General features: G+C 36.4%; 1 protein-coding gene and 1 pseudogene across 1 annotated transcript; one reads left to right on the top strand and one right to left on the bottom strand.

Moving 5' to 3' along the window:
• Positions 1-64: 64 nt before the first annotated feature.
• Positions 65-2,906, bottom strand: LOC107719313 (uncharacterized; annotated as a pseudogene).
• Positions 2,907-6,379: 3,473 nt separating this feature from the next.
• LOC107719312 (leukocyte elastase inhibitor-like) lies at positions 6,380-12,938 on the top strand. The gene is made up of 9 exons (XM_016526713.1): positions 6,380-6,527; positions 7,879-7,941; positions 8,155-8,268; positions 9,939-10,085; positions 10,214-10,369; positions 10,466-10,530; positions 11,694-11,718; positions 11,802-11,969; positions 12,341-12,938. Exons 2-9 carry the CDS (start codon positions 7,888-7,890, stop codon positions 12,743-12,745), a joined length of 1,134 nt encoding a protein of 377 aa, XP_016382199.1. The 5' UTR covers positions 6,380-6,527; positions 7,879-7,887; the 3' UTR covers positions 12,746-12,938.
• The last annotated feature ends 603 nt before the right edge of the window (positions 12,939-13,541 follow it).

The following is a 13,541-nucleotide window of genomic DNA, read 5'->3' as shown; positions in this document are numbered from 1 at the left end:
GAACTTTGGAAATGTGAACATGTAAAACACAACTTGAGGGAAAAATAAATAAATAAAGCTGGCTTTGATCTCAATTATGTTGTTTAAGCTTAACTTCAGTTCCTTCCTAAATAGTAAGTCTATACTAAGTGTACTAGACTATATCCATGACCCATATGTTGCTCTCTAACACTTTGTTCATTTCATGGCGAAACTCTGGGTAGTTATCATAATTCACAGGCAGCTCCAGGTAACAGCCACATGTGTGTGCAATGGGTCTTCTCTGAAAGCCTTCCAATTGTGTGAAGCTAACGGTGATGTTCTTTCCAAGGAACAAATCTGACCCGGTGCAAAACCGAAGGAAGGTGACAGGTGTTGTTTATCTGATTCTCTAAGAAATTTACTTAGATACCTGCCAGTCTGCTTTTGTTGTTCATTCATCGTAGCAGGGTAAGCTATTGATTTCATGACCTTTCTTGATGTATGTTGGAGTTCATCATAGGCAGCTGCAATGTCCTGGAGCTCAGTTCTCATAGGTGCAAGCACATAATGCCACTGCTTTATCACAAACGCAGGTTCTTGAATCAGCTTCTGATGTGCCATCTCCTCCAAGAGCTGCTTGATAAGATCTGCTGTTGGGACTCTTCGACAGTTATGATGATCCATGACCTCAAACAGCTCTTCTTTGTCCACATCTTCAAAATGTGTACGGCATGATTCTAGGATCACTCTGTCTGATTCTGTAACATACTTGAGAAAGCAGTCCACAAGACTTGTCGTGACACATCCATGGGCTGCCTGTTCCAGCATTACAGGTGCTATTTTTACAGGCAGGTACTTCTCTTTTTGCCAACCAAATGCAATGATTCGGCCAATGCTTTCCCACTCTTGTTGACCAAAGTCATGTCATAGATAAGGGACCTTAAAACTATTTCCCAAAGTGCACTGCTCATAAAAGTCATTCCAAAACTCGGAAAGCACATCCCTCAACCCCCCACCCCCCTTCATCAACCGCATTTTCCAGCCGTCCATCAGGAAGAATGACTTTCATAGATGTTATCTGTCAAGACACTTTTGTCACAAAAATGTGCAATAAGCTGTTGAAGGGCCTGGCCGCGATGAATAACAAGAATTTTCTTCACCCTTTCACTCTGAACAAACGGCTCCAGTGAGTTATCAATTGGAGAAGGAACAGAATATGATTCCTCTAAAAGAGGTAAGGTGTCATCAAGCGCAGTGTCTTCCAGCCCAGAGATGTACCCTGTGGAGACTGTTACAGTGCCACTATCCTCCAGATTGTCCACCTCTGGCTGTCTGGCTGCATCAATCTCAATCACACTTGATACATCAGTCACGCTAGTTATGGAGTCGGACAAAAAAACATCATCACTGCCTGCTGCAAATACAGTGCTACTGCCTACATAAACAAGGCTCTGGCTCTACATTCTCAGTCAACACAGGGTATTGGCTGGTACGTGTGGGAGACCAGGAATCTTGCATGTTTTCCACTCTCTGCACAATTGTTTCGCTGCTGAAGTGGAACTGTGTGTCTGACTGTGTGTCACTAGGGATGATTTTCTTCTTGGTTGTCAAGTAAAAACGCAAGACTGGTAATTCGGTCTGCTCATAAAGTTCTCCAACTGTAATCTGGTCATCTACTGCTTGCTCTTTAAAGTCTGTTACATCAACCACAAAATCTGTGAAGTTTCCCTCGGAACTTTTCTCATCAGGAAAAAACAAATTGACAGCTTTTTCAAGTAGATCCTTTTTTCTAGTGTCCTTTGACACACAAATTTTCCGTGTACCCCCACCTTTTTTTGTTCGTACCTGAGTAAACTTCCCTTCTCGAAAATGCATCCATCCCATCTCAATTTTTCGCATACTCTGAGCATTTTTTGACACTTTTTTTCACATACATTGTCAGCGTCACCTTTGCTTCTCGCTAGCCTGGTTCTCAGCCGATCAAAAAGTTTAGCTTTTCGGCCACTGGGATCGTGTTCTTTTCGCCTGCAGTATCCATGAACAGCCAGTCGGTCACCATAGGAAGGCAGATAATCCTTCAGCTGGTCATCTGTCATAAGCTGTATGACACTGCAGTCAATCTGCAAAAAGAATATACTTTAAAACACTTTAAATATAAGTTTACCATTCTCTGATGACAGTGACCCTGTGAGGTATAATTCAGAAATATTATTGATTTAACTGAAGTGACATTGGATGAGAACTGAGCTGTTGTGACTTACGTGGGGTGATGCAATTCTTTGCTTAAAATCCTTTCAAGAGTGGGTTTGCTCAGTATTCCATGCCGTTCCGCTAATTAAGGCAATAATATCATCAAACCAGGTTTAAAATTCCATATAAAATACTCCTTAACGTGTTCACATTATTAGACCTGGCCTTCCATAATCGTGTGTCGTGTAGATCAGTGAGCCAGCAAGTCATCATTTCGACTTTTTAAATCTCAATCTCGTAATTTCGATTTAGTAAATCATAATTTCAATTTTTTATCTTGTAATTATGACTTAAGTATGTCATAGTTTCGACTTTTTAAGGCATGATTTTTTTTTCTTTCCTGGCGGAAACGGGCTTCCATACATAGATGTAAGGTTTGTTATGCGACTTAAGACTGCTTTTGTGCTCCAGGGTCACAATTAATTGATTCGCCCTAATTCTTCTTTTTTCTCCTTGATAAAAATCCTACTGTGTGTCATACCATTTAGCTTGAACTATATTCACAAATGTCATTTAAATAATTTTGCAAACCGTGTAATGCAGGGATTTCCAATTTTTTTTTCTTTCTGTCAAACCCCTTAAAATTAAATATTTTTTAATTTGCCCCTTAATAAAATAAAAGCTGCTTAAAAGAATTGTAACGCCCCGGAGCCTGTATTAAAATCATGCTGAATGATGTTCAATAACACCTTCATCGCTAGATGGCGATAGAGCTCTTTTGAACTTTGAACCTTTTCTGTCCACATGTTACATGTCAATATTTGTTGTCTAAAAGTGATGTTAAGTGATATTGCATCATATAATATATGTGTCTTTGATCATGTGTTTAGGCATTTAATTTGCTAGTTTTTAAAAGCATGTTGTTATTAATACTCAGCTGCTTTACAAATTTGGGTATTTTTGTTAGATGTAGGCTACATAGCATACAGGCTATGTTAAATACAATGTGCATTAATGTTTAGTAAGAAATTAAAAAGCAAGCAATAATATGCAATAGGCTAATATGTTTCTGGCATGTTTTGTGTTTGGCAACAATTCTTTTAAGCCTTACTGATGTAGTGAGTAGCTACAATGCTGGAAGACGCACCCATGTCCATATTCCAGGATGACAATGTCAAGATTCATCAGGCTCAAATTGGGAAATAGTGGTTCAGGGAGCATGAGGAATCATTTTCATGTTTGAGTTAGTCACTGTCTTGAGGATGTGCTGGATTCAACTTTACAGAGCAGTTCAACTCCCACTGTCAATACAAGATCTCGGCTAAAAATTAATGCAACTTGATGGAAATAAATGTTGTGACATTGCATGTCGATGTTGCATTTCAATCCTTATTTAAATCCAGCAACTTTTTTTGGCCAGGCAATGTATTTAATTGGCTACATGTTGGTACAATCTTTATTTTATTTTATTTTTTTATGAATAACCACAGACAATTGTAAAACAACTGCAAATTCATTAGTCAAATGTGTAGTCAAACAAAACCTGAAATATTTTACAGGAACATCTTGGCTTCAATTTAAAACAAAATATTTGGTAGCGCAACAGTCTGATTTCACCAGCTCTTGAGGGCCAAATCATGTATTCACAAACCTCACACAGTCACTCCCTCACAATTCTGCATTTTTTATTTTACCTTTATTTTAAAGCAGGTAAGTGATTTCACAACTTTTTTTTTGTGTGTGTGTATATATATATATAACCATATTTGTAAACGGAGAAATAACCAAAAAATAATAAATCAAAATAATTAGTGCAAATGATCAGAGACACATTAATTGAGATATTATATATATATAATTTAGGCAATGCTCAGTTATATTTAGTAATTAAACATAAGTAACGTACAAAGCAAGCTGTCATTAGTCAGATGCTGTTATCCACAGTGATTTACAGTATTACAGTAATAATGCAACTGGAGCAACCTGATATTAAACACACACACTGTCCATAGTGACTATATATTCCAGTATAAATATAATGAATTCATTCATTCATTTATTCATTTAAATATAGTATAAAGTTACTTTATGTGCAATCTTTATATATATATATACAGTATATCTCCACAAACAAATGCAAAACTACTGGAAATGTGTTAAACACGTGTGGGAAGAAACTCTCTAAGCCAAACCTGAAATCTTTTGCAAGAGCAACTTGTGGTTTGCAGATTCATAACTGGCATTCTTTAACTTCAAATGAAAACAATCTACTTGGCACAAAACCAAATACACCAGCCCTACTGTATGATGGTGAAAGCGTGTTTGCACTAGTGTCTTCATACAGTCACACCCAGAATGACTCACAGTTCTGACTTATTTGAGCTTTATTTTAAAGTAGGTAAGTTACTTCACAATTATTCACATGTACAACGGCGGCCTGACCGACAGAGTTGTATGACTGTAGGCTATATGAATAAGAGCAAATACGAACATCGCCACACTTTCATGATCTAATAGGAAAATATTTCATAGAGAACGTACATTACTAAAGCCTATGATACACAGGGCAACTTTTTGAGCAATTTTGCTGGGCAACATTGCCGTCAACGGGCAACCAGGTGAGACACAGGGCCCACGACTGATCTAAAGTATCTAGATAGAAATTTGTTGCCCACTCTCAATGAAAAAGTGCCCAAGCAACATTGCTGAAAAAAGTTGCGCTGTGTATCATCACCTAAGACTCATTTGAGAATGCAATTATGCACAGAAATGACCACCAGGTATATGTTTATTTATGTTTTATAAATGAATTATTACATAACAATTTCAGGAACAGCAAAATTCAAATAATTCATGGCGATTACAAATGCTGTCCGACTTGCTCCCCTCCGAGCATGATGGGAAATGACATGATGACGACACAGTTTAACTCTCCTTGACTTACAACATTCAGATCTAAACATGCTGTCATGTATTTTGTAGTTGTCCTTTTTCAGCTTGTTTTTGGTCCGATTTCTGTTCAGCAACTGTGCTTTGAAAATATACTTTTTCACCTATGACATGCCTTATTATAAGGAATGTTATTCATTTAATCTGCTACTTCAATTAGCTAAATTTAGTATAAATAAATGCAAAATAATTTGTTTGCTTATAATAAGCATTTGCTTGTTGTTAGAAGTTTGAAAAATAAGAAAGTTGTAAATTGTGTGACTATTTGCAAACAACTTTTTTATTAAACTTTATTTCTTTTTATTATTGTTGTTGTTGTTGACTGTAAAAAAAAAATTGCACCTACTTCAACTTAAAAACTTCAGATTAGTTGCTGCCTTAAATGTTTAAGTATGGTCAACTTTCAACTTTAAGTAACTTAAATTAAATTAAACCGACTTCAAAAATCAAGTTGAACTTTACATAACTTCTTAAAAAAACAGTTGAAATTGCTCAACTTATTTTCTTGTTGAACAAGTTGCCATGACTTACTGATCATATTACAGTGTTGTAGTTGTTTATCCTAATATCCTAAAAATGTTTAAATGTATTTAAAAAAAAAGGTTTTAAAAAAGTAAAATACATTTTTAATGTGTTTAATTATGCATGAACAATCCTACACTATGAAAGTGGGATATCTGTATAAAACATGTTTTTTACAGAACTAAAAATGAACAGACAAGATACAGCTATTGCTTCCACAGAAACAATAACTGACAAAATATATTCTAAGAACATTTTGCCAACGTTCCCATTAAGCTATGAAAACATTATTTTAGAAAGTTCTCTGAATGTTCGAAACAAAGTTTTAAAAACGTTTTTCTTGGTTATGCAAACAGTAAGAGAACATTCCATCTTATCTTAATAAATTGCAAACGTTATGGGAATGTTACGTTTGAATGTTCTCCAAACATTCTGAAACAACTAGTAACATTTAAAAATTGTATCATGAACACCCAGCTAAAATGTTTCAGAAAAAAAAAACATTCCATAAACAATATATAAATAATGCTTTTGTGCTAACGTTCTGAGAACATTATTAAAGACCAGATAACTTTGAATGCACATTCTATTAACGTTACTGGAAGAATTTTTGTTCATAACTTTGAGAGAACCCTGAGAACATTCTCTAGCAGCTGATCAGTGTTTGTCTTTGCTAATGCGGATCACTGATCTCCTGTCAGATGTTGAAACACCACCCTGACAACACTTTTCCACCGCTCCCCTCGACTTCAGCCGCCCACATTCCCCTCCACATTCAGCTCTAGCAAGCCTGTAGTTTGACAGGAAGGCTGAGCTTTAGGGCGAGGCAACATTTATCAGAATCAATGTGAATTCATTCATCTCCGACACACAAGAAACTTCTTCACTTCTGCTGAACACTCTCGGTAAAGCGTTTAATTCACTTCTCTGTTTGTTTGAAGTACTTTTATACATTGGTGTTAAGTATTTGAGTAAATGTAATTAATTACTGTACTTGAGTATCTTTTTGAATACTCTGTAGTTTTACAGAAGATCAAAGATATTAGCAACTTTTACTACTTCACTACATTTTTGAATAAGCATATGTGCTCTTTACATCACTACATGTGTTGTGTAATGAGTGTTGCAATTAAACCTTACATTTTGCATGGCACCTTAGCTTTTTCTGCAGTAGTTTATTTCTGCTACAAAAGAAGTGTTATCGCCAACTACAGGGCTGAACGTACTAGATCTTGTGCGCTTTGCCCTTACTCACCCAAACTTGTCAACAAGGCTACTTTTCGTCAATGCGAGTTCCTTAAAGCAGCACTATGTAACTTTTGGCGTTCTAGCGGTTAATAAACAGAACTGCACACATCCCGCGGAAGAACATTCCAACCGGAGCTACTTCTCTAAGTTTATGTCTCTGGCGATTCACGCAGGTATGTGTTACTCCGCAGCGGTGACGACCCGACTAGGCTACAATAGTTCAAATATAAGTACTTATTATAAGTGTACCGTAGTGATTCGGAATAAGACAAAAACGCGGTTTGGAAGATGAATTCATGATGTACTCGCTCATTATATACATTTTGCAAATTTTGAACACAGAAAAAGTTTAGTTGTGAATCACAGGTGTTTTATTTATGAGATGAGGACATGACTGCAGCTTGCGATGAGGCCCAAACCAGCACATCCAGTGCAAAAATACTTTTTAATTTTACTTAACATTATTTTATTTATCCGTTAAATTAAAGAGACCTTTTTGAAGGATATTGTATTTTTTATTTTATTTTATTTTATTATTATTTTATTTTTATTTTTTTTGCAATTTCGAGGTGTTCAGTTTTATTTTGGTTTTAGAAAATAAACTTGACTGCTGTACTCACAAATCAACTCTTTCTTGTGTTCACTGGAATGTCTCTTTTACTAGTGCATCTTTTAGCCTATATTTAGTATAAGTAAAATACTTAAGTACTGTTAAAATCAGATACTCTAAGACTTTTACTCAAGTTGTTTTGGAATTGGTGACTTGTAATGGAGTAATTTTCACTGTAAGGTATTTGTACTTATACTCAAGTATGGTTTTCAGGTACCCTTTACACCTCTGCTTTTATACATAGGCCCAGCTACAAACTACTAAACTACTGTTCTAATGTTAGAAATGTGAGACAAAAAGCATCCATGTTTTTTTGACAAAAATAAGATGTTTATAGGAAATGACAAATTCTTTTTGGAATTATTGTCACTTTATTTACTTTATTCTTTCTTGCTCAGCTTGTGAAAATGGAGCCTTTGCCTGCAGCAAACACCCAGTTCTCTCTAAACCTGTTCAAGAAGATCAGCGGAGGAAAGGATACTTGTTTCATTTCCTCTGATTATTCCAGGTAATGCTTTTTCTGAACTCTGTTTGTTAAAGGTGCATAGAACTAACGAGATACATCCACCTTCAAATCTGCTGTTATTAAACAACCGCTATTTCTTGCTCAGCTTGTGAAAATGGAGCGTTTATCTGCAGCAAACACACAGTTCTCTCTAAACCTGTTAAAGAAGATCAGCGGAGGAAACACATCAGGAAATGTGTTCTACTCTCCGATCAGCATCTCTTCAGCTCTCGCCATGGTGTCGCTCGGAGCAAAAGGAAACACAGCGGCGCAGATGTTTAAGGTGATCTTATGTAACGGAGGCCAGCAAGTAGGTGCTGTGCAGGTAAAACCTCACTCCCCTGATCTCAATGCCGGAGACCCGGGTTCGAGACCCCATTGGAACAAGAACAAGGTGTGGCAGTGAGGACCCGGGAGCGAGGGGTTACATTGGTGCCGTGACCCGGCCTCACTCCCCTGATCTCAAGAGACGCACTAGCGACTGACGCTAGAGGCTGCAGTCTTTAGCCTCCTTGTTAGTGCGTCCACCTCCCATGCCGGAGACCCACTCGGAACAAGAACGAGGTGTGGCGGAGAGGACCCGGGAGAGAGGGGTTACACTCACACAAGTTTCTGCACCTACTTTAACTGAGAGAGAGAGTGACATGAGAGAAAGAGAATAGAGACAGAAGGAGAATCAGACCAGGAAGTGACATAAGCCTTTTGCACAAAAGCTTTTTAAAGGAACAGCTCACCCAGAAATGAACACTGGTTATTATTTACTCGCACCACACTGTTGCAGCTTGTGCAGATTATTCCAAACATGCACTATATTTCCAAGCTGCAGTTATGGATTAATGTTCAGTGGGCATTATTTGTTAAGCATTGACTTGTAAGCAGAACATACACAATTAGAGAACAATCTACAATTTCCAAAATTTCAAGGCCACTGCTTAGTGCTATTTGAAGTTATCGGGAGTAGAAGGGCAGTTTTTTAAGCATATTTCATAAATTAATAGTATTCTAAAGCACAGTACAAAAAACTTAAACGAGGTATTTGAAAAAGAACTCTGATCAAAATTAGAGAACACTTACAGAACCCTCCAAGTTATTGGTGTTAATCTAGCACCTGGTGCTAATTTCCTTAATTATCTGACAAACCTTATTTAACTGGCAGCATTCCTCTAATTTGCACTGAGATTGTGAGATGGCGCGCCGCTCTACGGTGACTGAAACCCTGCAACAGTCCTGACGGAGGCCAAAGGGACGACCCTTTCAGCCACTGCACAAAAAGCTGGTCATTCCAAATCTGTGATTTCTAGAATATTGCACTAATTCATTCAAGTCCCCCAAAAAGGCTGGTCATCCACGTAAGACAAATGCACGAGAGTACAGGATAATGCAGAGACTCTCAATGGGGAATCGGTTCAGCACTGCAGCTGGAATTGCTCGCCTGTTCAGCACTGAACAGGGTATGGATCTGTCTCGGGATGTTTAAGAGAAGTCGGACTGAAAGTGCACTCTGCAGTGACCAAACCTCTCATCAGCAGAAAGAATCCAAAGTTCACTTCAGTGATGAGAGCAAGTTTAATTTATTTGGGTCTGATGGGAAACATTTTGATGCCTGAGTGTGTAAAGAAGTCAGTGAAAGGTGGAGGAGGAAGTGTCATGGTTTGGGGGATGTTTTCTGCAGCAGGAGACATTTCCTTGAAATATCATTGTTTGTAGTGCATTTTAAAGTTTCTAAAGGGTATTTAAGAAATGGATTCACAATAGATGTTGAAGTTATCAGAACAGTGAGATTATCTTTATTAACCCTCACAGTAATTGTGTCCCAGAGATGATTTCTTTTTCCCAAAAATGCTAGTTAATGTTATCACACTGGACTAAAACGTAATGGCTTTGCTCACACAGGGTATAACAACTTGAAAATGAATTAAAAGGATTTAATTCTACCATAATAATACTGTGTAGGTCCTGGGGTTTACCAGTCCTCCAAAACTCGATGCAGCGACTCCAGCATCTCATCAACAAGCCCAGAAGCCCTGCGGCGTCAAGGGTCAGCATGGACCGTCAATGACGCAACAAACCCAGAAGTTTGAGCTACCTCCTGAACTCAAGGTTTAGTATGAGTATTTATATGAAACACTAACCTCATGACTTGCAATGACAGCTGTATTTGCCGTAGTGGTGCATGTAGCCTGTAGCTAGGTTCATCTGATAAAATTTTATATAATTTATGCAAACAGAAATCTCCTGCTCAGCCCACACCTGGACAAAAAACTGAGGAACAAATTCATTCCAGCTTCAACAAGCTCATGAGTGAACTGAAGAAACCAGGAGCGCCGTATGTGTTGAGTCTTGCCAACCGCCTCTATGGAGAGCAATCCTACCAGTTTGTTGAGGTAAGACTTAAAGCAAATAATTCAATGTTTGCTTATGGTATTAAATGGCAACGTTCTGGAAATGATCTCTAATTCAATCGATTTGCTATGTTATAGAAATTCCTCAATGACGCAAAAAAATACTATGAAGCGGGACTGGAGGAGGTGGACAAATTGGTTTTGTATGTTGTCTTTTACATTTGTACCATTTCAAGAATTTTTTTTTTTTTTGTAACATTACTTAAAAATTTTTTGCTGAAAATCATACAATAGGCAGTTTAAATTAAGCAAATTTTAGGGAAAAAAAGGGTCGGGGCAAGTTGTCACATACATTTATTATCAATTAATTCATGTAATTTATGTTTTGTTTTGAGTTTAATTTTTGTCATGTTTTGCTGAAAAGCCATTAAAAAGGCAACAAAATATCAAAAGATCAACTCAAAACTTAGATCAGAGATCTCTCAAACTGATCTGACAATCTTATAACAAAATCCTACTTCATATAGATCATATAGTGTGGAAAAAATGGGGAACACAATGCTGTAGGGGCATGTTGTCACAAAAGGTCAATGTGCATTTATTGAAATTTATCTTTTTATTTACTAATTTTTTTTTTCAAATATTTATGTTTAAGTAATTTTAGTAGTAACTGATTTTCATTCTTATTTACTTATTTCAGTGGGTTGCATAGGCAACATTTCTAATTTTAGTTCGTTTTTCATCTAATAGCACCAAGAGCTTGTAACACTCCAAAGAGAAAGGAACAATTTAAATCGCATCATATGACCCCTTTAAAGTTACTTCACACTCTTAAAAACAATTTAAATTTAAAACATTTTCATGCATTTAATTGTCTTGAGTTGATCTATGACTCATCGTATGATAAAAATGTAGAAATGTGAAACCCTTCTTGGTTGTTTGGAACAGTGTTATTTTAGTATCTTTGAGATACTATAAGAGTATTTCCTTTGCAAACACACTTTCAAAGATTTATATTCACTTATATTCAAAAATATTCACTGGAGTAAAAAGTGTGACAACTAGCCCCGGTGTTCTTGGACACTTAAGTCACTTAAAATGTCAAAGTCATGGCATTAGATAACAAAATAGGCCTACTAATGTCTGACATCAGCTAAGTGGGTACATTCCTTTTGTCTTTATTTTGATAAATTAATAAATTACAAATGCATAAATTAAAAATATAAATGCTGTTTTTTCGGTCTTTTAAAATTATATGTTTGGATTTTTTTGTCGTGTCATTTAGACATATTACAGTGCGGCTTGAAGTTCAGTGTCCATAAATTGTTTGGAACGGTCGTATCGTGTCGCGTTCAATCACGCGTAGAGATGGACAGTTTAAGCTGAACAAGGTGAGATTTCATGTTCTTGTTCAATTAAAATATTTGAAATGAAATATGAGGAGTTGTGACGTGTTTCAATTGATGCTTGACAGACTCAAACTAAACCAGTGAAGATGATGAATCGGAAGGCAGAGTTTCCTCTGGCTTTAATCCCAGAGATGAACAGTCAGGTTCTGGAGCTGCCGTATGTCGGGAAGAATCTCAGTATGTTGATCATCCTTCCCAAAGAGATTGAAGACGAAACCACTGGCCTTCAGAAGGTGAGACAGCACAGATTATACTTCATTCAGCAGATATATACTTCATTAAAAATTAATTTCCCAAAAGGGGGGTTTGCAGCGAAGCCATAGAACTATTTTTGGCTCCCCTTTCAGTGAACAGTTCTTAAAAGAACCATTTTTTCTTCGTGTGAAGAACATCTAAAGAACCTTCTGTGGAATAGAAAGGTTCCATGGATGTTAAAGGTTCTTCATGGAACCATAGATGCCAACAAAGAAGCTTTATTTGTAAGAGTGTATATGGATTGTTGTTTCATTATTTCTTAATGGCAAATACATGCACCAAGTTCTTAGTATTTATGATGGTTTCATATGGTTTTAAAAACACACATTAACATAACTTTCTTATGCAGCTTGAAAAGGCACTAACCTACGAGAAGCTCATGGAGTGGACGAGACCTGAAGTCATGCATCAACAAGAAGTTCAAGTATCTCTGCCCAAATTTAAGATGGAGGAAACCTATGACATGAAGAGTCTTCTGATCAGCATGGGAATAGAGGATGTTTTTGATGGGAAGAAGGTGAATCTTTCAGGCATGTCGCCCAACAATGACCTGGTGGTGTCGAAGGTGATTCATAAAGCCTTTGTTGAAGTAAACGAGGAAGGAACCGAAGCGGCTGCAGCCACCGGTGCTGTCATGATGACCCGATGTCTGAGGATCACGCAGGTCTTTAACGCAGACCATCCGTTCCTCTTCTTCATCCGACACAATCCAACCAAGAGCATTCTGTTTTACGGACGCTTCTGCTCTCCGTGAGCGAGTCCTGCGCCGTGAGACCCCTCCAGCTAGTTTAGTTGGTTTATCTGGTTAGAATGTGTAGGGGAGACTCGGGACAACTACAAATTGTCATCTTTTAGCATAAGAAACATTTTTATAAACATTTATATGTGCCAATAGTATCAGACTTAAGACTTAAATTAAATTGATATTATTTAACTTTTTTTTTTAATTATATAAGAAAGATGTTTTATATTTGTTTTCCAATCAATGCATTGATTTTCCTTAAATAACTCAAATATCTGTATTCTTTAAAAAACTCAAAAATTATTTTTGTTTTTTTTAATGTATTTTTATGTATGTCTATAGTTCAAACCATTATTTTGACTAACAGAAATTGTGATTGTAAGAAATTGTAATTGTAATCTGGCGCCCTTTTATTGATTATTTTGATCATTCTAAATTATAGCCTATTATTGACCAACATACAAAACTTAAACAAAACAAGCTTTTGTGCAGCTGCACATTTGGCCTTATACTTACAGTTGAACAACATAATTATTTAAAATGCATTAAATCCTTTGCACTGACCATTTTAGAGCAGGTTATTATTGTTAACTAAAAATAAATTTGAAATAAAATAAACATGAACTAATTAAATTACTAATTAAATATAAAATCTTATTTTATTTTTTTCTTATTTCAGCTAGTGCCAAGGCAACATTTCTCATTTGTTTAGTTTAAGCTGAAGTACTAAAATAAATAACTAAATCTAAACCTAATTAATAAAAAATAAAACTAGAAAGACATGAAATGACAAAAACTCAAAATTATT

Source organism: Sinocyclocheilus rhinocerous, unplaced genomic scaffold, assembly GCF_001515625.1.
Source record: "Sinocyclocheilus rhinocerous isolate Xijiao unplaced genomic scaffold, SAMN03320098_v1.1 scaffold4558, whole genome shotgun sequence".
NCBI classification, from domain to species: Eukaryota; Metazoa; Chordata; class Actinopteri; order Cypriniformes; family Cyprinidae; genus Sinocyclocheilus; species Sinocyclocheilus rhinocerous.
The sequence above is the reverse complement of the archived record's forward strand: the minus strand, read 5'-3'. Positions and strand labels throughout refer to the sequence as shown.